The sequence below is a fragment of the Neopsephotus bourkii genome, unplaced genomic scaffold, assembly GCF_033783945.1.
Source record: "Neopsephotus bourkii isolate Nb327-2 ecotype Australia unplaced genomic scaffold, CSIRO-AGI_Nbou_v1 NB_1825, whole genome shotgun sequence".
NCBI classification, from domain to species: Eukaryota; Metazoa; Chordata; class Aves; order Psittaciformes; family Psittacidae; genus Neopsephotus; species Neopsephotus bourkii.
Window position 1 is genome coordinate 10,091,054 of NW_026902298.1, and position 24,982 is coordinate 10,116,035.

Genomic DNA, 24,982 nt, shown 5'->3' on the forward strand with positions numbered 1-24,982 from the left:
CTTAATATCAGGATTTTTTTTTGGAAACCTAAGACTGTATGTTTGAAACTATACACTGCTTTTTAACTTTCTGCTAAGTATTGCCCCCCAATTCCAACACAGGACTATTATCAAAGCAAGTCTATGCCACTGGCCTGTCCTCACAGAAGCTGTCAGGACTGTGTCTTTACGGTACCTCTATTAAAACAGAGAGCAGCCCCGTTGTTCTGGTTCATCTACAGTGGGAAACTCAGAGTCTTCCCCCAAGTGCTGCACCCATGTGCTTGTTTATTGGTAGCAGGCCCAGGCTCTGGGTTGCTGATTATACAGTAAGCACCTGCCCATGGCTCAGGGCAGACTTCCTGTTCCAGCGCCGCAACTCTGCAATGAGATTTATGCAAACTGGCTCAAGGCTGTGATGTCACAGCCCCTGATAGACCCACGGGCTATCTCCCTTCTACAGACATTTAATAAAATCAGGAACTTCACACACAGCCCAGGAAGTTCACCTCAGAAACTATTAGGGCAAAGAATAAGAACTTGTTAGGGTCCTTCTCCTATCCCGAGGTCCATCACAGCTAAAGGACTTCACGGAGTCCAAGGATCTCACTTTATTTTTTCTTTTTTTTTTTTCCTTTTTCTTTTTTGTTTGTTTCATGTGATTGCTTCAAGTCAGTTTTTCTGGATGCTTGAAAACTGAATTAAGAAAAATTCACTCCGAGGTTGGCTGAATGTTGCAAGCTTGCAAAATGGAAGGATTTCCCCTCATTCCCCCTGTGAGTATATGAGGTTTATTCCTAATATTGATCATTGGGATCAGTAGTGAAAGGCAAAGTAAACCAGGTTTATTATTTGAGAATATCTCTGGTTTGGTCTGTATTTGTAATGCCAGGAAGTTGGGCTTAGGTCAATATATACAGCCAGTGACAGCACTGCAGTGAATGGGAAATCAACATTTCCTCCCAAAACTTGTATCTGATTTTTGATCTCCATTTGTTTTCACAGATTAAATGTATGGTATTGTTGTACAGTATGCGCATAGCAAGTCGGTACTGCTTTTCCTTTAGTGCCGGCTTTGTGATGTAAGGCCGAGTCTTTCTTCAGGTTGTAATTCTTAATAATCTGGAGTCTCTGACATAGTTTGTGTGTTTGACTATCTACCAGTCTGTGAGAGAAGAGTTGCTGAATGCTGATTTTACATATTGCAGATTTTAGGACTCTCTGCTCTTTTCAGTGATGGCATCTAAGTCTGTAACTTACTATGGAAAACCATCACTTGCTATGAAAAACCAATCGGTGAATGAGAGTTGCAAATCCACAGGGCTTAAGTGGGTCTTTCAATGTGCTCTCTAAGATACAAACTTTTCTGCATGCTTATGAGGCTGTTCCTATCCTTTCTTTAACTCTGAAACATTGTTACACTGCTGTAATTTATTGTACCCTGAGTTTGGAAGTAGTTTATGAAGCGCATAATGTCACTAACCTGTTCTTCAGAGACAAACCTGAATGGGAAATCTCTAAACAGACTGGGTAAAAGAGGCCCTAATTAGATTGTATGAAGTTTGTAGAAGCTGAAGAGATGTCAGATAAGGTGTTTTACTTGGCTTTTTATGTGGTAGACGACCTACAGTAATTGCTGTCTGTGTTCAGAAAACAGAAAGAGACAATGAAGATCCAAGAGTCCTTTTAACGAGACTTGTATCAAGTCTTCTTTTTGTCTTGCTAAGGACAAAAAACCATGTCCTTGCTAAGGCCAAGGACATGTTTCCTTATCTTCTACCCAGAGAGATAGCCCCTTGAGTTCCATTCATGTTTGGTATCCATGCCTGCTGAAAATATGTCTTCTTTTCGGGAGACCCTTTATTCTAGCAGTTCACCATCACTGTCCCTGAAATCCCACATCAATCCAAAGGGGAGAAGACCCTAAAAATCTTTCCTCTTTTTTTTTTTTTTTTTTGCTTTAATTCACCGAATTGCCCAATGACTCTGCTGTAAACGCGTCAGGACAGAAAGCTGAAAAGAAACTGAGAAAATGAAAAAAGTACACAGCGATTTTCAGTACGTTACGTGTTGGACTTAAAATAAGTTTCAAAAGAAACCCAAACCTTGTCCTCAACTACCCCAGAAGCCAGCATCTCCATTTAAAAAGAGTAAATAATTGTTAATTTTCTGTTCACTCATTCATGCATAGCCAAGTTTTCTGGACCCTCTTTTTTCAGTATTGAATTCCAGTGCACACACGGGATAAATGGAGTGAAAATCTAACACAGCCTGGCCCATAATTTGTGTTGCAGTTAATATTCTGGCTGTATTCTGTTCAGATGATTGATACAACAGGCAGTGAAAATAAAATTGTGTCCTCCAGGAGCACCTGACAGGGCAATTTGTTCTTTATTTTTGTGATTAAAGTGTCCCATGATTAATGATTTGTGTTTTGTATTTTCAAAACTGTTTTAAGTGCATTTTGAGCACTGCAAGTTAGAGCCCCACACAACTTCATTATAGATGTCTGTGTCTCCTGGGACATTTTTAGAGGGGAGCCATAAGCCCGTTTCTAGACAGGGGGTTCTGTGAAGCAATACTTCCCTCCTCTGCCCCTCCTCTTTCAGTTGAGGGTGGTTCAGTAACTGCCTTTCTCTTGGCTGTGTGAGGAAACTCTTATCCTCCATTTGGAAAACACTGCTGGTTTAAATGGTCTAAGAGTATTGCATCTTTCTCTGAAGATCAGGACTTTTGTATGGAAAAGGTTTGCAAACTGGGCCCACGTTTTTCAGTGCATGACAGAATCTAATTGTGCTACAGAGCCAAAAATCAAGAAGTCAAACAACTTTGCCTAAAGAGGGCCCCAGTTATATGTGAATCCCTAAGTAGCCACCTGTAGAAGTCACAGCTTCAAATAGAAGTATATTCATATGAAAACAAAAATGCCTCACGGAAAGCTCTGTTCCACATAACTGCATTGCCAGCATGGTCCAGTGAGGCAGTCCCAGTGGGTGATTATGCTAATACCTTTACTCATCTTTTCTGAAATAGTTATGCTGTAATTTTTTTCCAAGGAAATATGGTTAATCTGGGCCTTCAAACTTGTCTCAGCAGCACATCACTGGAAACTGTGTGGAGTAATTCTGAATCACATGCCAGTGAATAGTTATGTTAGGATAACAAAAAGGATCAGCTTTTAGTGAATTAACAATCACCTGGAATCATCTGACAAAGTCTTGGTGAATAACAAGAATTTCCAGATTGCTATTAAGTCTCCTGTATTTCTCGTAACCAATGTCAGCCAAACCTTCTCCAAGTGGTTTTGTGGCTTTTCCCTTGATTTTCAATGCAAAGAAGGAAGATGGTGGTAAATCTCCATTTATCAAAGTCTGCGACAGATAAAGTATTGTTTGTTGATCTCTTGCTTGAGGTTGGAATATGGTTTTAGATAATGTGCTGTACCTCATGGCATGTACAAAAGGAGATATCAACTTCAGACCACAGCTATGAATAACAAAGCTTTCTGTCACTGACTTAGATGAAAACAATTGACAGAACAAATGGCCACTGACATCAGTTAAATATTAAGTTGTAACATAAGCCATTCTTTGCTTTTTGTCAGGGGAAACAGAACAGTTCAGTGTCATGGAAGTGCTATTAGTAAGATGATGAAATGGGTGTGTGGGTGGGGAGGTTCCAGGGGAGGATGGGGCAAGTGGGTAAAGATTGGTACAAGAGGCAACAGCAGCACATGGTGAAACCTATTCTCTCAAACTAGAGAAAAAGCTTTTAATAAAAAAAACAGAGAGAGATTAAAAACAGGTTCTTGGCAATAGTTTCTCTAACGAACAGAGGAAAATATCCCATTTTCCCATAGGATAGAGAAAATCAGACAGTACATTCTGTACCACCTCCTTTGGCCACCATCTGATTAAGTTCATGATACTTAAACTTTCAAATATTTAATATACATCTTCCCACATTTGTTACTGTACCCTTGAAGCTCAGACAGCAAGATGGTAAATGGTGCCAATTCAAGTCCTTTGTGGGCATGGATTAGTCCAGATCGCATGAGTTAGCAAAGATATACACATACGTATTTTATCACATGGGTCACTGAGCAGAAAACAAATTCAAGGAAGAAAATTCCCACAATGTATAGCAATGAGATTTGAAGTCCCAGGCTTTTAAAAGTGGGGATTAGAAAAACACAGTGATCTATGTAAAAGCAGACTGGTTTTTAGGTGTTGAGTGTCTGCAATCACTCCACAATCAGCCAGGTCTGTAAATATTAAGGGAACCACTTTTTTTATTTAACGCACCTTCCTCTAGCTCTGCTCATTGAATACACCTCTGAACTTGTAAAACTACCTTTTGAATCGTAGAAATACTTCATTCTCAGTTCCAAAATTGTGAGAAACCATTGCCTGTTACAGTATATTGGACTGAAATGGGGGAGTTTGGAGTATCTTACAGAAGAAGAGACAACAAAGGAAACACAGCTAGGAAAAGTCAAATGTTCCTTCCCATGTCCAAAATATGTATTGTTTATCTACTTTTGGACTGATGCTTGGCTTCCTGCCAAGCTATATTTCTGGACAGAGTTTTTGTCATAGCAGTGGAAATTTTATGCATAGCAAATTAAGCTTAGGTTGACAGAACAGTAATTTCTTTGGAAATTTGCTTACTTTTGGCACAATATTTATCACAGACACAAGTTTTGATGCATTTGGATATAAAATTTTAGTAATTTCAGATTCTAGTATTTTAGTTAAAAAGAAATGATTTATATATAACTTTTTTTAACCTCCATTTCTCCCAAATAGTATGATGTGCATTTTCCATTTGGACATTGAGGTCTTTCCTTTCTCAGAATATGAATGCTTTCCTTTGAGGTGTCAAAACAATTCTGTTATGAAGGTTAAAAACTGCATACATTCTTCAGGTTGACGTGATTTATCAGAAAGCACATATTTATGGAAAGAAAACAGAAGAGTGGGGTGAATGAATTTGAAAAGATAATAAAGAGTAGAAATTCCCTTCAGAACCTTATCCTGAAGAAAGCAAACCACAGTTGAAGTGCTTTTTCTTGTCAGAGATTGGAGTACACCATTGATTTAAGGAATGGGGATGAGTGAATGCATATAACCAGTCATGGTTAGAGAGAACACAAAGAAAATATGTAGAGAAACACCGGAAGTATCAGAGAGAATCCATGCTCTACTCTCTCCTTTGACCTTTGGGGAGTAAGTTATACTTCCCATTAAATCTTTGTGTAGATGAAGGGCAAGTCTATTGGAATCTTATGGATTTGAAAAGGAAGACTGCACCTATGTCCTCTGGAGACCAGAAGTAAGATGAGTCCCTTCACTGGTATCCCTACAATTAAATGATGATTTACGCCTTTTACTTAGTCTTTCCCTTATATTGTCTTTATTGTCAATTATTGTCTTCTCAAGAGTTTTCCAAAACAGTTACCACCACCACCAATTATATTGGGAACAGACAGCCAGGCAATGGATTTGCTCCTGAGGGTTTCAATATTCCATGGATCTGAAGCCCATGAACACCTTAATGCCCTCAGAATAAGTCTCTCTTTTTCTTGATGCAGTTTCATCCATGTCATTGTAGAAATCACAGCCCTAGAAAAGGACAATATTTAAATCCCCAGATTCCACCAGAATGAACTGAAGGAGTTAACTAGAATTTAACAGTAGAGTTAATGAGCAGTGGTAACTCTGATGTAGTATTCACCAGAAGAAAAATCTTTTCCTCCTGCCACCTGCTTATCTACCACCTCCATCTGGATTTTAATGGCGGCTGCTGCCTTAGGTGTCAGGTTCTCCAGTAGTCTAGAGGAGGAAGAAAAAGAGAAGCTCACTTGCATTTCTGGCATGCTGTCACCATAGCCTGAGCTTGCAAAATGCTGGTGTACCAATAATGAGATAGATTTATGGAGGGGACATACAGATAGACATATGAACATATAAACAGGTGAACATTAAAAATATGCCCATCATTTAAGTTATTGTATTGTGTCAAATATTTGTCCTTTTCTTTTGAAGTCAGTTATGCTGAAGTCAGTAATGGAATAAAAAATGTTTCTGTTAGTACATACAAGAAATAATTTCAGGACATAAAGCAGAAGGCTTTTGAGTTCTACATTACTGTTGACACCTTAAGAATTTGTTCAGATTGAACTTAACTGGACAAAAGCTTAGCAAAGTCCTGTGAAGGACATTTTCCTGCTCTAAATCTTCATTCTCAAAAAAGAAAAACCAAACATCAAATGAAGCAGCAGAATTGTGCACAATTAATAATAAACAGAGCATCGTTACTGAAGCAATGTAAGATGTTAAAGAGTATTAACACTGGAGTACTAGGAGTGGGAAGGAAGACAAGTGGGAAAGTTACCCTATGTCACCTGTTTTAAGAAGATAGGAAGGACTTTAGCTCTACAGCTAAGCATCCAATAGGTCATGACTCAATATCTGACCCACATTTTAAGTCTTGTCTGTGCATACCTAACAGCCCTGTGCAGCTGATTTGAACCAGCAAACATTTACAGTTCATCTTGGAAAAAAAAAAAAGAGAAATAAAATGTTTTTATGCCCCCTGTCAACACCATTACTCTCCTACAAACTGCCACCATTTAATAAGACCTCCTAAAAACACTCAGAAAATCATCCTTAGGCAAGACAAGTTTCCGCTTTCTCTTTCGTGAGCAAGAGGAATAACAAATACCTGTCACTACCAAAGAGAAGGTTTCCCTGCTGTGCTGGTGTGATGGCACCCTGGCTTGTGGTTGATGTCCAAGACAGCTCTTTAAGCTGTACCTAGAGAAGGCTGGAGGGTGGGATATCAAGAACTTGTGTAATATCACGAGACAAATTGTGCCACACAGATTGGGTCTAAGGAGACTGATTATTCATTTATTTTTTGCAAACTACTGTTTGGTGTCACACATTTTATTTCTGCTGATTAAAAAAGAACTTGAAGCCTCCCCCTTCTTTCCCTAGGCAATATTAAATGTGTTGGCATCTCCCCTTCACTAACTATGAATAATTTTGAAGGGATTTGTATCATCTTACAACTCTAAAAATTCTTCTCCTCTTTGCAGCCCTCTGAAGATATGGTACCCTATGAGTCAGACCTCTACAGACAGCCCCATGACTATTACCAGTATCTCAACAGTGATGGAGACAGTCACGGTGGTAAGTTAAAAAAATATCTCCTTGGAGCATAAAGTCTCATGGGATACCACAGGAAAGACACTTTAGGACATTCAGGAAAAGAGCAAACATGTTGCTGTGATCTATAATGTATAGGCTCATAATTTCAGTTCAGAAACCAACAGTATTTCATTCTGCTTAATGGCACTGTTCCAATCCAGAACTGCAGCATGTTTTCTCTGAAAGAGAATTTTAGAAAGCACTGAATAATGCAAGGAGCTTCTAGGACATTGCCAGGAAGGTGGGATCTCATGGTCTCTATCCTGCATTATCTTCGCTGTGGTTTTGCTTACCCCTGCAGATCAAAAGTACTCTGTTTGATTCAGAGCTCTCTCCTGACCTGGGTTTGTAATAAATACTGTATTTCTTTTCCCGTGTTCCCATCTCCAATTGCTGTTTGACATAGGCCCTAGAACACTATCTGTGCCTTTATTTTAATTATGTTTCTTTGGTATTTGGCCTTTTTCAACTCCTTTTTCAACTCCATGTATTTCTCTCTTTATTTTGATCTCTTTTGCATGCTGCCACACCTAGCTTTAACTTTCACTCTTCCTCCAGTACACCCAAGTACTTCCTCTCTCTAAATCTATGTAAAATTTCCTTGTAGAAGTAAACCTGGCTTGCTATAAAAATACTGTATGATTATTTATTGCTTCAATTTATGTAAGTGATTTCAAAGCTTTCTTGTCTTCATATTTTCATGCTATCTGTGCACTGGACTCTAAATTATTGCAGACAGGAGAATCTTGCTTGGTGAATTTTGTCTCCTGTGTAATACAATAGTCCAACAACACCACCCTGGCAATATCAGAGTCAATATTGACTCAGTAAGGAAAAGCACCGTGCTCCTGTATCATTTGTGACAGTCCCTTCAGATCCTGGAGTTTCCCTAAAAGACTCCCACTGATAGAGCAACTAGACCCATCACTGCTTAATTTAAGAGATCTAACAACTCCACAGCATAGCACCGCTTTATCTGTGGAAACAAAAGTTACCTTGGGGGAGAGTAAGTTACAGAATAGAATTGTTCTGAGCATTTAACTGAAAAAGATTCCTACCTAAATTTGTTCTCTACATTGCATTTAAGAAAAACCTGTAATATTCTTTATGCCTGGAGACAAAGAATGAATTCAGTTGTTATAAGTTATCTCACGGCATCTGTCAAGTCACAGTGATCAAACCCAGCAAATTCCACATGGAAATTCAGGGTTTTTACATGATAACGTGTACCTGTTTACACACCCATAAAATGAGGATAATGTTTATTATCTCAAAAGGCAATTGTGACAATTAAACAATGACTGTAAAAGGTGTAGGAAAAAGCACTGGAAAATAACTTTTCTGTCATTAAACCTAGGTTACGTCAAGCAACAACATCCCTTTATCATTCATAATCTTATTATCACACCTGGTTTAGTACCCATTTCTTCTGTTGGAAGGCTGTTCCTAAGCTAAACTGCTCAGATCATTATGTTAATCATTATGTTAATGACCATTATGTTAATGTTAAAATCATTATGTTAATGATCTGATCATTTTTATTCATCATAATGAACACAACAAAAACTTGCAATCACTGCTTTGGGTAATGTCCTAAGTAGTACTTAAACACCCACTTTGAACAGAAATTTGACTCTGCCTAAACTTGTGTTGCACTTCTCGCAGAGATCCAAAACCTTGTTGTTTAATGGTTTAGCTCCTACAGTAAGTGGTTATGAAAGAGGCAACTTAATCCCAGCCTGCACATTTCAATCAAATCTTTATGAAATCACATGTAATATACTTGGTTGTGTCTAAATGTCTAATACACCCTCTGCATTCCCAAATTGCTCACAGTCTGAGAGACCAATGAACAACCAAAGAATACAAAAGAGAGTGAAAAACACAAATTAGCATGTTTGGCTTCTTTCCTATTAACATTGACAAACTCAACTTTGGCTTTCATTTTGTTGATGTGACAGAAGTAGTGGGTCTTCAGAAGAGCCATGGAGAAGAGCAGAAAAGGGACATCATAAACTACTTTGAGAAGTATGTACTAAATGTTCAGAACAATGTGGGTAAAAGCAAAATGACTGAAAAATGGTGGGGAAAAAGAATAAATAAGGTGCAGCAGTGGGACCAGTGAAATGAAAGAGATGAGAATATGATCAGATAGGATAAAAGAATAAGTAACTAGGACAGAATTGTGGGAGAGAAGTTTGGGGTACAGTGTGATCACTGGCAATAAATCAAACATAATTTTGCAGGTCTACTCAATACCACTATGGACTTCAAAGAAAAGCTACCAGGTAAAGTAAATACATACTACAAATGGAATAATACTTCTGACTTTGCTGATAAGGGGCTGCTAACAAAATAGAAGGTCTTGCTCAAGTGTCAGACTACCTTTCTTTCACTGCTAGCAAGTTAATTTTGTGACAGGAAGATAGCAATATCTAAAGATGTGTGCTACATGCATTACTGCCGCTTTTCTAGAACACAGTGCTGAAGGCAAACCTAACTCCATGTTTATCTGAGTAGGCAGTGATGCACACACTATAGTGTGTCACTAATTTAATGTGTAGATCATTGCAAATAAGTGAACAGTGAATTTAACAAGCAAAACCACACCATAAACATATCCATCCACATGTTCATCACAACATGCATTGGTTGCATTTATTTTGTATGCTGTAGTTTAACCATTTTGTAAATACTGTAATAAACATAGAACACAGCCAAGGTGGACAGATGCTACAAGTGATCAGGTATTAGTCCATCACCCCACCCTAAGCCTGTATGCTAGTAAGTCTGTAAATGTAATACAGCCTGTTTTGTAACACTAACGCAATCTTAGTAATTACAAAATTCCACTGCAGCTTTGTCTCAAAGTTATTACTAAACTTCATGGGTTTAGTAAAAATCACTTTTTGTATGAAGCTAAATGCTGATGCTTGTTCACTTTGTTGCTGGCCTCATGGAACTTACTCGATTTCATGATCTGGGATTTTATTTTCATCCCACCACAGTAATATGATCATTTAAGAATCCCAGCTTTGACTTTTTTTAGGATTTTAGCCCACAAAGAAGTGGGGGAAAGTCCAAACATGTGAACCTTAGTCTCAAATGCTATATGGAAAATAGAAAGAACTCCAAACTTCACTTAAAAATCCCCTCACTTTGAAGCCATTCTCATGCTTTGCTGACTCATAGATTTTGAATATTTTGGCATTATTAAAATCATGATGTTTGTGAAGTGAGAAGGAATGAAAGCCTACTGTCGTTACAAACAACACTGATGCACTGCCTAGGAGCACAGCTTTCACTTAACAAAAAATACTCTGTGGGAATCTAGACATTAATTTCCCAGGGTCCTTCAATTTTCCCAGGTTTTCTCAGATGAGTGAAACACAGTGAGAACATCAAAGCTGTGCAACGGGGCACTGTGTAAGAAACCCTCTCCTAGTTTTAATGTGTTGGAAAAGCTGTACAGCCAGAGCAGAGCCACTCAGAGATATTAGCTCAGACCTCACAAGTACAGCCATGTCAACAAGTTGTCTCCTTGGTCCAGGCAGAGTGCTGTGCTGACAGAGCTGTCACGTTTCCGGTTCAAGAGCTGGCTCATGAATTTCTTCATAGTTTTGTGCTGTGTGGTGCAGATCTAGCCTATTACTCCACTTTCATTATAAATACCTTCCTTAAGCCTGTTTCACATTCTAATTGCTGGTTCTAACATTATTCATCTATTAAAACAGGAGCAAAGCAATTCACATTGGTCAAAAGATGAATGAGAAAGTTCAGTCATGTTTTCTCACTTGTGGAATGAAAATCAACCTCTGTGGTAAATACTAACACAATGCCTTTAGGTCCACTGTTGCTTCCCAACAGGCTAACATCCTCCCTGCTATGGGAGGGAGCTCAGAGTTCATGATTGTCCTTCCTCTAACCTTTCACTACATACAAGACCAAAACAAACACCATCTCCATGTCTCTATAAGAGAGAATTTATTTCACATCCTCTTTCATTTCACATGAAATTTCTCATAATGACTCCATTGTGTAGCTATATCTTGGCTTTTAATGACCATTTGCCTTTACCCAAAGAATAGACACTTTCCATTTCTAGAATTTTTCTCTCCTTTCTTTTTAACTCCTTTCACCTTAACATTTTTGAGAGAACAGAATCGCTATTGTGCTGCTGACATAACAAAGAACATAGAATAAGTAGCTGCTGCTAACTCTAATAACTGCAGCCACGGATATTTAGCGGGGTTTTATGTTTTCATGAGCAATAATATAACCAGGCTGGTTAACTACAGAGGGGCTTGTGGAGACAGAATTTTCTCTTTTGATGTAACTAAACCAATATTGTTTTTTCTAAGCATCACCGTAAAATTACAGGTAATTTAGAAAGAAATAAGGGCGTAAACTCCTGTCACAGCTTGAATATTTGGGCAAAAGTTTGTGTTGAAGTAATAGCCGATATAGATTTATTTTGTAATGCATTAGTATTATGTGATTACTGTTAAGTCCCTAAATGCTGTGCTATTAGTACTATGCTACTGTAGTATTTTAGCAGCTGCACCTAGTTCCATAAAAAGGGAATTTGGTAATGACTAGGCTAAATAGCACACATGAATATGCATAAATAGTGTTTCATAAGTTTTATTTGCCAAGAAAGTGTTTAAAAGAACACTTCTGCAGGCAGCAGGAACCTTGCCATAGGCTTCAAAAATTGAAGTATAAAAACATAGACTCATAGAATCAGAGAATATTTTAGGTTGGAAGAGACCTTAAAGATCATCCAGTTCCAATCCCCCTGCCATGGGCAGGGACACCTTCGACTGGAGCAGGTCGCTCAAAACCTCATCCACGAGTACTAATAAAAAAGTACTTCAGAAGAATCAGAAGTAGACACTCAGAGCACACACAGATACTCATGGCTATGCGTGTGGTAAAGGTAGTGGGCTTTTTCTTGACCACATAGTTACTGCCAGCAAGACATTCCACAGCTGAAGACCTGCCATTGACAGCCTCAGAGACTTTTACCTGGGCTTTGTCATCCTCACAGTCATGCATTGATCTCTCTGACTGTACCAGATTATGAAAGGCAAGGGGTCTTTGGAGGAAGGAGCAGAAGGAGCAGAACCAGAATGAGAGTATAGATTACTCCTGCAATGTGTTCTCAACAATTTATTATACAGGGTTGTCCATGATTTACGGGGCCTCAGTGGTTGGATCTACCTGAAGAAATCTGCAGTAATTTAGCTCAGAAAAAAAACAAGTTAGTGTGGCTCAATCGTCCAGTTAAACAAAACAATTTCAGACTGAAAGTTCCCAAGGCCTCCTACAGGACACAGCTTTAGATGACCTTGGATTCAAACATACACACTCTGCCATTTCCTGGGTTGGAGCAGATGTGAATGTAAAAGTACCTGGGTACTTTGCACCCATAAACCCTAGTGTTTTACCAGAGAAAACAAAATTTTTGTCTAGCACTACAACATGAAGAAGTGCATTGTAATTATAATTTTGGGCCATAAAATCCATACATAGCCACAAAAAGCACTATAGAACAAAGCAAAGAAATGACAAAGTAATGCCTCAGCTCCCTATGTGCTTTTATAAGTACCTTTCCATCCCTTTCACATGCAGTGACATGACTTATTCATGGATCAGAAAAGCAGGAAGGACAAAAAAGTAAGCACTGAGGAAAATGGTCTGATAGAGCCTCCAAATAAGCCTCTACAGGCCTGAGCCCTAAAGCCAGCTAAAAGAGCTTACAACTTCTCAGGTACCAATCACATACCAACTATGTTTGGTATAAGCATATCACTGAGTTCTCTCTAAAGGAAGCGACATTCAAAGTCACTATCCCAGATTTCAAATCCTCAATGGGATTAGACGTAAGTGTTTGAAACATAAGTTGGGAAGGAAGAGGAGACCGAATCTGAGAGAAAGAATGAAGCTAGTATTTAAGAAAAAATGTTCACAGCACATTAGTATCCAGATGATGCCATAGACAATAACACCATGTTGCAGAATTGAACAATTGGTTCTACTCTATAAACTCAGTACACCTACACTTAGAATCATAGAATCATAGCATAGTTCGGGTTGGAAAGGACCTTAAGATCATCAAGTTCCAACTCCCTGCCATGGGCAGGGACACCTTACACTAAACCATGTCACCCAAGGCTCTGTCCAACCTGGCCTTGAACACTGCCAGGGATGGAGCATTCACCACCTCTCTGGGCAACCCATTCCAGTGCCTCACCACCCTAACAGTAAAGAACTTCTTCCTTATATATCAAAATCTAAACTTCCCCTGTTTAAGTTTTAACCCATTACCCCTTGTCCTATCACTACAGTCCCTAATGAAGAGTCCCTCCCCAGCATCCCTATAGCCCCCCTTCAGATACTGGAAGGCTGCTATGAGGTCTCCACACAGCCTTCTCTTCTCCAGGCTGAACACTTGGTACAACGTGTTCTGTTCTGTCCATCACATTATCAGAAGGATTGCAACAGCTGGGAGCTTGAAGAAGAGAACAAGTATGACTGGGGGGGTGAATATACTGATTTATATTGAAAGACTGAGAGCTAAGTACATGCAGCAGGGTGAAGTGATAATTAGGAGTAGATTGTAAGATGAAATGATAACAAGCTGAAAATATTTGAAGGGTATAACAGAAATGATTTTTAGTAATACAAGGAAATACAACTTGGAATAGTAAGATGTAAATTAGAACTGTTACACTGAATAACATAAAGAAATTTTGGCCATGCATAACATGATGCCTTAAAAATTCAACTGTGAAAGATTAATTTCTAGCACGGTCAGAGCAGAAGACATGAGGTCGTCTTTGATTTTACAAAGCAGAGTGCACACAAATATGTACGTAATGATGCATGCAGCTGCTGTAAGAGAGAAACAGAGTTTGCAATGCTTCACATTTCCTCCAGCAGATTTTAAATTTTGAGCAGCAAATACGAAATTCTAAAACTGTTGGAGTCTTATTATTGAACTTAAAACCCCAGAAATCGAAACCTGAAGATGAGAGGGAATTTAAATTTAAACATAAATAAATCAGGAAACAGGAGTCATTATCTGAGTATTTTTTTACATTTTTGAAAAAAATTATCACAGACATGTCCTACATACTGAAGAGATAAAAAAGGTAGAGAAAGAGTCTGTGTCAGAATTTAGCCTCACTATAAGCAGTGTACACCAGACTGCTGCAACAGTTTATTCCTTTATTCTCTTGTATTAGTACTGAAAACTTGTATATACTACTTGTATTAGGACTGAAAAACATGTCACATTCCAACACATGCTTAGAGGAACTATCTCACAGAGTGCTGTGTCTCTACTGCAGCATTCCTACATTTTTTCTAGCCAAGTAAAATAAGGACTGAAGATAACTGCAGAGAATTCTGCGCATTTGCTGCATCTCCTCATTTCCCATGCCATGAGAAAGAGTGTAAAGGGACTATGGCAGTAGGTAAACCAGTAGAATTTGTGGCCTCAAGAAGGAAAATATAAGTCTGCTATGGTCTCTTCTTGGGAAAGGTGTCAGCACTAATAGCTTTCACATTTTATCCTAAATTATCATTGAAATCCACCTCTCCATCTAAAAGTATTCTACTTGTTAAAATGGCCAGCCACAAGCATTTATGAGATTAGGAAAAGAAGGGATCTATATAGATTGTCACTAGAGACAGACAAGTCAGCAAGAATGGTGTGGAGAGGGTGCAAAGCACAGCAACAGGAGAAGGAACTGATACCAAACAGGTAAATGCCATGTTTCTTAATCTTGTAATGTAGACCATCTATTGTTATTCCTTTAGATCATTACTGGGAATACCATCCACACCACATGCACAGTGAGTTTGAGACCTTTGGAGACAATCACTTCACGGAACTGCAGAGTGTCCAGCCTCCCCAGCTGCAGCAGCTGTACAGGCACATGGAAATCGAACAAATGCATGTCTTGGATTCTACAATCCCAACTACACACATTGGACTCAACCACCAGGTATGGTTATCAGCCCTTCCTCAGAATTTAGGATGGTTGTTAAGGGTCAAGAAAATAACCCACCAGTGAATGCATACTCTTATGTGAAATAGATTTTGTCCTCAGCATAAAAAGGACATGGGACTGTTGGAACAAGTCCAGAGGAGGCCACGAGGATGATCAGGGGACTGGAGCACCTCCCGTATGAAGACAGGCTGAGAAAGTTGGGGCTGCTCAGCCTGGAGAAGGGAAGGCTGCGTGGAGACCTCAGAGCAGCCTTCCAGTATCTGAAGGGGGCCTATAGGGATGCTGGGGAGGGACTCTTCATTAGGGACTGTAGTGACAGGACAAGGGGTAACGGGTTCGAACTTAAACAGGGGAAGTTTAGATTGTATAAGGAAGAAGTTCTTTACTGTGAGGGTGGTGAGGCACTGGAACTGGATGCCCAAGGAAGCTGTGAATGCTCCATCCCTGGCAGTGTTCAAGACCAGGTTGGACAGAGCCTTGGGTGAAATGGTTTAGTGTGAGGTGTCCCTGCCCATGGTAGGGGGGTTGGAACTAGATGATCTTAAGGTCCTTTCCAACCCTAACTATTCTATGACTGCTGAAATCAATTACGTAAGTTCTTACCGCACAAGCACTTGATATAAAACTCTTCATTCTCAGGACAAATGTGGTTTAAGCATTCCTTTTATCTGGAGAAGAAGGACTCAAGTTCCTCAGACTGTGCCTAAAAAGATCATTGTGTTCTCTGGAGGTTTTTGAAATGTCAAAATTTTATTTCGTTTAGAATTAAAATCAAATGTTCTGAAATTCTGAAGAGGACCTTGACCTGAGAAGCTGTGTATTATCATAGCAAGGGTATCCATGGCTACCAGGAAGGATTCTGAGCCTCAAAATAGTAGGGAAGTTTTAAGTATTTCCAAGCAACCCCTACAATTTTACATGACCTGTACAAGAAATGATAACACAGATAGGTCACTGGTAATTTTACCACAGTGAAAAAGGCTAAGGACAATCTGCTTCTGTTTTGCCTGAAAATAAATAGGTCACAAGCCAAACCACACTGTCTTGCTGTGATTTTACATGAAGCCAGTCATTTCCCTGTAAAAAAAAGATACTCCATTGTGCAGTAAAGATAGTCACCAGAGTGCCAATGAATCCTCATATAAAGCTGAAATTATGAGGGTTTCCATCAGTGCTGCAAAGATGCTAAGCGAAGTGCGTGTGGAGATCACTTTTTAACTTGATCCTGCAAGAATATGCTCGAAGTCATTACCAGGAGCATTAAGGAAGCTAGGTGATCTTGTGCTAAGGAGTACCCCAAGGCAGGCAGCTATATACAGTGTGGTGAATACAAGACAGAGCAGGACTGAGGCCAGAGAGAAAAGTGTTTGCTGGTTACAGTGCTGCACATAATGGTGCCATTGCTGAAGTTTTGTGAGGGAAACTGCATGCATGGACTTGTCACTTGGAGCTTTTTATGCTCAAAGCAAACTGAAATAATCTATTAATCAAAAACAAAGAAAAAAATTGTGTAAGTTAACAGTGTCAACAGGAAACTGACTGACTGCAAGCCATCAAACTTGCCACCTATTACTCAGAAAAAAATCAGGAATAGAACAGAAGATGTAGATACAAGCGAAGAATTAGGAACAGAAAGTTACAAATATAAAAAATGCTTCATGGAACAGCAGTCTGTGGGAAGCTTCAAGTTGTTTCAGCTGCTCACTGCAACTGCTAACACATAGTGACCGACCGTTACCTCCAACCAAAGGCGAAGAATAAAAACGAGCCCTTTATGCATGTCTTTGGAAGTACCACCAGAAACCTAGAGCATGCTTCTGCTTATCCCACTTCACTCTACTCAGTTATCCTTCATTTCAGGACAAAAGGCAGACAATTTATATTGTTGCCACTTCCAATAAAGAGGATTATGCTTTCCCTGCCCCAACCAGTACCAAACTGCAGAGGATAACAGTAGGTAAAATTCACCACTACCCTCCTTGTCTTTACCAGTTAGGGATCATTGGCTTTTTACTTTAACTTACAGTGGCTCACGCAAGTGGTATTTGGCATGCTCTGAGGTTCAGACTTGGTCTCAGCCACAGTCATAGGCAACAGATACTATTAGTCAAGGCATTTTCAAAGAAGCAGAAGCAGGAAGCAAGCTTTAATCCTCCGCTGAATTTGCCAGTTACTAACTGCACCCATCTTGTCGTGGAATATCAGAGTTACAGTGAATAAAGGAAGAACTTGAAATGATATTTCTCTAATTATCTGTTGATAACACATTATTTTGTGAAATCAAATTTGAGGCTCAAGCTGTTCTTGGACAAGATTTCTTTAAAAAGTTGTGTTATCCTGTCAGCAGGTGATCTCACACATAATAAATTGAGAAAGGGATAATCAGTCTGAAGGAAGAATGAAAGAAAAGGTGGAAAACTGTAAAGAGCTTTAGAAAGAGGAAAATCACAAATGGATTGCACAGACCCTGAGACAACACCAGGATACAGAAAATAGCTAGCAGCTTCTTTAAGCTTTCTCTATCCAGAGCTGCATTAGTAACCTGTCTCTTTCAAACTCACTATCAGGTCCTCTGTAGCATAGCTGCGTGACACTGTATGTATTGACTTGTGCTGAGTTTTAGACACAAAGCAAGTGTAAGCAAAACTACAGGCAGAGAAAGTGGGCACAGTGTGGGGGAAGCTTACACAACTCCCCAGCTTGGCCTCTGCAACTCCCTTTGCTGGTAAGACACCATTCCCCCTCCTTCCTGAGCAGCACTCTGCCACTGTCCCCTTCCAGCCCCAGACAAGTGGTTTCCTTACTCCCAACAGTACCCCATGATGCGCTCTAGGTGTCTAAAACCATTTTCTCTGCAGGGGCACCAAATTCACTGTAAGACATTATCCCACCTTCTCATTCTCCTTCCCCCATGGCACTGTCTCTCCCTTCCTTCCTACCCCTGGGGCTGCAGCTTTCTTAACTGTAAAAAGCTAAAGGTGATTCTGCGGTGAGGGCTGAAGTTTTGCTCTTGGGGATCTGACAGGAAGCTTGCACACACTCTTACCCAATCCTGGCCTTCCTGCCAGATCGCCTCCAGCCAATGTGCCAACTCATTAACCGCCAGCCACTGAACCCCAAAACCAGCCTGTGGCCCACACTCCTTATTGGGACATTTCAAGCTGGTGCAAAACTCATCTGAAGAGCACCATTCTGCAAGGCCAGCCGTGGGATGGGTGGTGTGACTCATGGACACCCGCACCCCGCTTCAGTGCATAAGGTCCCCTGGGAAGGGAGTCAGGTTCAAGACATCCTTTCTTGATTGAGAGAAGGAAGAGTGGTTCAAAAGGAGCCCACCTTCCAGACCTATCGATCTGGCCCATGTAATGAAACCCACCTTCTATATGCTGCTGGGTTTCAGGGGTGTTGTTTGGTTTTCTTTTAATGTAGGAGTTGGGTTCTTGCTCCCTGTCCCTCAGACTGATCTGTTTCTCATTCTTAAATAAGAAGCTGCAATAGTTCATAGCAATGGAGCTGGTAAAGGGTCTGGAGAATAAGTTTTATGAGGAGTGGCTGAGGGAACCGGGGTTGTTTGGTCTGAAGCAGAGAAGGCTCAGAGGGGACCTTATTGTTTTCTACAACTGCCTGACAGGAGGTTGTAGTGAGGTGGGGGTGAGTCTCTTCTCCCAGGACAAGAGGAAATGGCCTCAAGCTGCACCAGGGGAGGTTTAGACCAGATATTAGGAACAAATTCTTCCCCAAAAGGTGCTCAGGCATTGGAACAGGCTGCCCAAGGTAGTGGTGGTATTGTCATCCCTGGAGTGTTGATGAGGCCCTTAGTGACATGGGTTAGTGGTGGCCTTGGCTGTCCTGTGGAACAGTTGGACTTGATGACCTTTAAGGTCTTTTCCAACCTGGCTGATTCTATGATTCTATGATTCGAACTGGTCACAATTCCTAACAAACCAGACTAGAACTGAGAATTTACAGAGCAGAGGTATATTCCACACTGTTCTGACAAGACCTCTATAAAAGGGCAAGACAATTTAGCACAAAAACTTGTTTGCTAGCTTTGCAGATGAGAAATCCCCATTAACAGGGTATTTTCAGATAGCCATTTCAGAAAAGAGAATGTCAGCCAATGTGATGTATCCTTTACCCTAGTGCTAAGGCTATTCGCCTCCTCACAGGGGAAATTCAGGACAGGAAGCTAACAGACCCATGTAACCCCATCTCCAGAGCTGGATGCAGTCCCTTGGGGATTCAGTGATGTTGGAAGGTACTATGCCTGAGAAATGGAGAGGACAACAGAGCCAAAACCAGTCAAAGCAGCCATGCAAGGGCAGAACTGTTCAGCTCTTTCAAATTTAAAAGAGCAGTTCCAGAAGGTCTGTGTAAGGAAAAAAGTTGTTCTCAAAAGCAGTTTTACACTGAGGATAGGCAACATGGATCAGAAACTCATTAGGAAGAATGACAGCTTTGGGGAGGTTTGGAGGAAGAGGGGCAATATCACTTACATAGGATATAACATAGGGGAAAGTTCTGACTTTCAAAACTGTATTCCTTCTTCCCTCATGTAAAGATGCATCTTTGTACATGTATAAGTGTTGACTGTTAGGTGGAAGAGTTTCTTACTGTATAGCATTTGTTATAAATGTCAACAACTACATCACTCAGTATTACCCTAAACAATCTCATGTATCTCTTACTTTCTCCTCCCTTTTCTCTGTTACTTTTTCCATGTCCCACTCTGTCACTACCTCCTGCCTCTACTACTCTTTTTTTCCCAAAGATGTCCTATTTGCCTCGGATGTGCCTACAGTACTCCTCTCCACTGCAGCCCAGTTCTGATGAGGAGGACATAGAGAGGCAGAGCCCCCCACTGGAAGTATCAGATGGGGAGACTGATGGTGTGGACCCTGGACCTGGAATTATGCATGGAGAAACAGGTCAGTGAAGACATAGGGACTCCATCAAACTATGTGCTGAGCAGCTGTTGTTACCGTGATTATGGCGAATAAAGCTGCAGAACTGCTGTAATAGTATTTTATCCCACTGCCTAAACTTCATGTTCTCTGATTCCTTGCACTCTCCAGTCCTGAAAATCTTTTATGACCATAACTGTGTCTATATCTCAAATCCCATTTTCACGTACTCTCACTTCCTTCTTCTGCCCTGCCTATTCAGGCTTCCGGAATGGATAATGGCTTTTGCCATTTATACTGCAATTTCCATTAACAGATGGGAAATCCAAGGTGAGAAGGTCAAGGAACTGATCTTTAAAGCATTTAGCTCTGTTTGTTCAGTTCCTGAAAGTCAGGTTCTGTATAAGCTGCCCAAATTAGCTTCAGATGGTTTCAAATTATGAATGCTTTTCAGTTGGCTTTAAATTAGCAAGTAAGTTTAAGAACAAAGGCTTGGCCTTTTGAATTCCTAATTCTTCTTTTTTTTGCCTGGTACATCAAGCTACATCATGCTCTCACAACTATAACACTGTCTATTGTTACAAATATTGCAAGCAGAAGCAGTTATGTGACTAGCTAGCTAAAAGTTAAAGCTAGGTAGCTAGCTAAAACAGTCATATGAATTACATACTTTCTGCTGTTTCAGCAAGAACTACGTGCTAATCCTGATGCTCCACTGCCTTTCTTCTTTGACTCTCACACAGGCAGCAAGAAGAAGATACGTCTGTACCAGTTCCTCCTGGACCTTCTTCGCAGTGGAGACATGAAGGACAGCATATGGTGGGTGGACAAGGAAAAAGGTACTTTCCAGTTCTCCTCCAAGCACAAAGAAGCATTGGCACATCGCTGGGGCATCCAGAAAGGCAACCGCAAGAAAATGACCTACCAGAAGATGGCACGGGCTTTGAGAAACTACGGCAAGACAGGGGAGGTGAAGAAGGTCAAGAAGAAGCTGACCTACCAGTTTAGTGGAGAGGTGATGGGAAGGGGGGTCACTGATAGGAAGCATTATCCTCACTGAGGCCATAGGACCCTAAGCAAGAAACATATTAAGGCCTCCTGGCTGGATACCAGCAGAGGAGATGGACGCATCTTTTTCTTTGCTTCCTGTGCCCCCTTCTCTGCGTTTAAATGGCCTTTACCTTCAGATGTTTCTGGTACGAATTTCCTTCTTCAGCATCTGAGAATCCTAAAAGTGACAGAATTCTTTGCTTCCATCCTACAAGTTGGACAGAGTCGGGAAATTTAAACCATGTACAAATATATTATTGTCAGGATTTTTTTTGTTGTTGTTTGATTGTATTGTAACTAAAGAATACAGCTGATGAAGTTTTGCCTTCAAAGGTGGTGCTGTGTCATTCACAGTGACACTGCATTAGCTTACAGCTTTCAAACTAGCATTAATACAGGCTCTGCCGCAGCTCTCACAGCTAGAGAGAAGTTTGCAGATCTTGGAATGATACTCGTTCTTTTAAATAGTAATAACATGTACATATTTAATAAAATTTGATATAATGAAGTTATGGTGTTTGCATAATAAATGATTGCTTCACAAACAGATGTCACGTGCATTCAGTTATGCAGATACAGTTTATGTGTGGTACCTGAATGAAAAGCACACTGGGTTATAGGGTTTTATCCATCTGCCACTACTTCTTAATTTACAAACACCTTCAATGTTGTCAAACTAATTAACAAAGATAACAGGTGAGATACATTATTATGAAAGAGACTGCAATGATGAAGTCCATTTTAAAATACATATATCATCCCTATTTTTTCCTGTGCAAATGAGCCCTGCTAGTTCAATATCTTTTCACTTATACCAAGAATGGCATTTATAGCTCTATCCGGTTCAGAACATAACAATCAACCATATTCTTCTGTGGTTTCACTCATTTTCCTGCTCCTGTTCTTTTCCTTTTGCTTGCTTACCTCCACAGTGGTATCTTGAGTTTACTTATGAGCCTTTCTGGGAAATAAGTTGTATTTAATCATGTCTTTGCAGAATTCTAACACAAAAGGTTGTCAGGCTTTTGACTGTGGATTTCAATCCCTACTGTAAAACAATAGTAACTAATAACAATTCCATTACACTCAATATGCAAAATAAAAGAACATTCAACCCCTGAGATACCACAGTAAAGTTTCCCAGTATACCTAAACACAGAAAAGTCAGCCAACACTGAGAAAATTAGCATTTTAATTTTTAACATCATTTAATACATCTCAGTTCAAGCACTCAGAAATCAGAAAATATCATTATGATTCTTGCAAAAGAGAGGAGGTGCAAAGAGATCGATCTAGAATGAAGAGTTTTCTTTAACAATACTGAAGTTAGGAAAACACGTCAAATATAACAATTTGGAAGTTGTAGCTCAGTAATGTAACTAACTTGAAGCTTTTCAGAGCTTGCTCCTCACTGAAATCTGAAATATTTGAAAGCGATGAGCTTCTTACAGACCTCAGTTCTCAAAATGACATCTAAATGCAGTCAGTTTTGTCTATATAACAACCACTGTGGAAGTGAAAAGGCTGGTGACATCACCAGGCTACGGTGTTGGTTGGAGCCAAACATTAAAAATCACAATGTACTTCTCAGTTCATGAACACCTTAAATACAACAATCAATGTCAGAAATCAGCTGAAGGTTAAAAGCGGGTGAAGGAGTCAGAACTTTCTCTATCCAACACAAGAATAAGAAATAAAAAACATCTTTCAGTTTCATAAAAAATCCTGCAACCCAACTTTTCTTTAGAGTTCTTTGAGAACTATGTATACTTTCCAAGTCAAATGTTTTATTCAATTAAGGATAGGATATGCCAAAGCTATAAAACAACTTAAGAAGACATTTTGTTTCTGTAAGAACTTACTTCCTATAGAACACAATGTCATACTCACTAAAGTTAGCTCACATAAACAACATCTACATCCATGCTGCAATTGTAGGATGGAAACTGAAGATACTGAAGTTAGCTCTCTGAAGCCTGGAACAACAGTCAACACTGACATCATTAGGGTTTCCTCAATGCTGAGCTAGAAACTCAGGACTCTTCTGCTTGGTACTGATGATGACTCTCCACCACTGACTTGTTACTAGAAAGAGATACTTGCCTTCAGAGAATCATAGAATAATTTGCGTTGGAAGGGACTTTCAAAGGTCGTCTAGTCCAACCCCCCTGCAAAGAGCATGGGCACCTTCTACTAGATCAGGTTGCCCAGAACCACATCCAGCTTGGCCTTGAATGTCTACAGGGATGGCACATCCACCAGCTCTCTGGGTAAGACGTAAAGAGTTGATATTCAAGAAAACTAGAGGATTAATTCCTCTCTTCATAAAAATATCTTTATCATAAACACTGCTTGAAAAGCAGAACTGATCATTCTCACTATAATTTGGAGGAGAAGGATCATTTCCTCTTACAGGAAAGCTATGATGACTGAAAAGAGCTAACTGGTGAGCTACTTATGGAGATGTTTAGGACAACACAAAAGCCATTTCAAGCTTGTCAAAAAGCCTTCTTACATCTCAGAGACCTAGTTTTCCATTTGCTTATATAGAAAACAATTAAATGTTAGAGAAATAATACTAAATTAAAATAAACAAACAAACAATAAGAACCTTTACATGATTTGAGCAGTGTGCGTTACTATAAAATATTATTATAAAGCAGCTACTTGCACTTGAATTGAAGAATTTGCATTTTAGACTGATTTTGGCCACAAGTCACATGGAAATGGAAACAGAAGAATCTGAGGAAAACTATTTCTGGAGATGGTATTATTTATAATTAAAATGTTTCTAAAAATACTATTGAATATACTTTAATGAGCAGGATTAAAGTTTTCTTTATCTCCAAAGTTGAATTCTCTTTCTCTTCCTCTTGTTAATGCTTTGAAATACTGTTTCTAAAAATATTCACTCCCCATCTGTTTCTGGTTAGGTTTTTCATCTATGGCATAAAGAATCTGAATAATCATGTGTTGCAGCTGTGAAGGAGGCCAAACAATGATGCTTCTCCACCATAGTCCCCTTTGTATCCCATTCAATCGAACTGGTCAGGATAACAGGCTGCCTAAAAACAAGCTGAATTATTGCCATTAAGTTTCACATGCAAACAGATGCTTTTGGCTGTTTTAGAGAAAAATGCCAAATTTCATGTGACAAAATCACTGGTTCAGTAAAATTTAGAAGGAAGCATTCCATTTTATACAAAAATGGTCAAGTACCAGACAGGGGGACATGCTGGAAGAGGTAAGTCAGGGCAGTAGCTGGAGAGTGCTAGTACCACAAGTTTATTGGAACATTTTGTGTCCAATTACTGTTAAGAGATCCTCAATCCTCTTTCAAAGCACACATTCATGCTACAGCCAGATATTCAACTTACATATGACCTTTGCAGCCTGCTTTAAAAAACAAAACCAAGCACTTTCATTAGCTGCTGACTAGTTCCTGAAGAATTTTTGTGGAAAGGTATTGTTCAGAAAACTAATGTGGAGCTAAACCTAAAATACTGAACTTCCTACAGCATTTTAGATCCCCAGCCGTACATCACAGGTATAGAAGGTTAAAAAATTGCCCTGGATGTACAGAGGGAGAATCTGCTGATAACAATTTACAGAGATCACACATATTTTTTAATTCTGCCCCATCAAAGAGAGTTTTAGACATTCTTAGATCTGAGCTGCTACTCACCTACATCGGACTGCTCTGCAGTTAAAGGTGCTATCATTTGGTTTTTCTGACTATCTGGCTTTATAAAATCCTCCAAACTTCCTGGAAAATACATATATGTATTCTAATAGATTTACTGGTGGGTTTTTT

The 24,982-nt window shown here is 39.6% G+C and overlaps 1 protein-coding gene across 2 annotated transcripts; it reads left to right on the forward strand.

Moving 5' to 3' along the window:
- The first annotated feature begins 437 nt into the window (after positions 1-437).
- Positions 438-21,676, forward strand: SPI1 (Spi-1 proto-oncogene). Of its 2 annotated transcripts, XM_061343662.1 has the most exons (6): positions 438-755; positions 7,082-7,175; positions 9,440-9,481; positions 15,021-15,208; positions 19,986-20,142; positions 20,862-21,676. In XM_061343662.1, the coding sequence occupies exons 1-6, from the start codon at positions 711-713 to the stop codon at positions 21,176-21,178; spliced, it is 843 nt and encodes a 280-aa protein (XP_061199646.1). In that variant the 5' UTR covers positions 438-710; the 3' UTR covers positions 21,179-21,676. The 2 variants fall into 2 exon arrangements, with proteins under 2 accessions (XP_061199646.1, XP_061199647.1); XM_061343663.1 differs by lacking the exon at positions 9,440-9,481.
- The last annotated feature ends 3,306 nt before the right edge of the window (positions 21,677-24,982 follow it).

Coding starts and splice junctions, on each gene's coding strand:
- SPI1 (XM_061343662.1), top strand. CDS start 711: ATGTTGCAAGCTTGCAAAATGGAAGGATTTCCCCTCATTCCCCCT. Junction 756..7,081: donor GATTTCCCCTCATTCCCCCT/GTGAGTATATGA, acceptor TCCTCTTTGCAG/CCCTCTGAAGATATGGTACC. Junction 9,482..15,020: donor CTTCAAAGAAAAGCTACCAG/GTAAAGTAAATA, acceptor TTATTCCTTTAG/ATCATTACTGGGAATACCAT.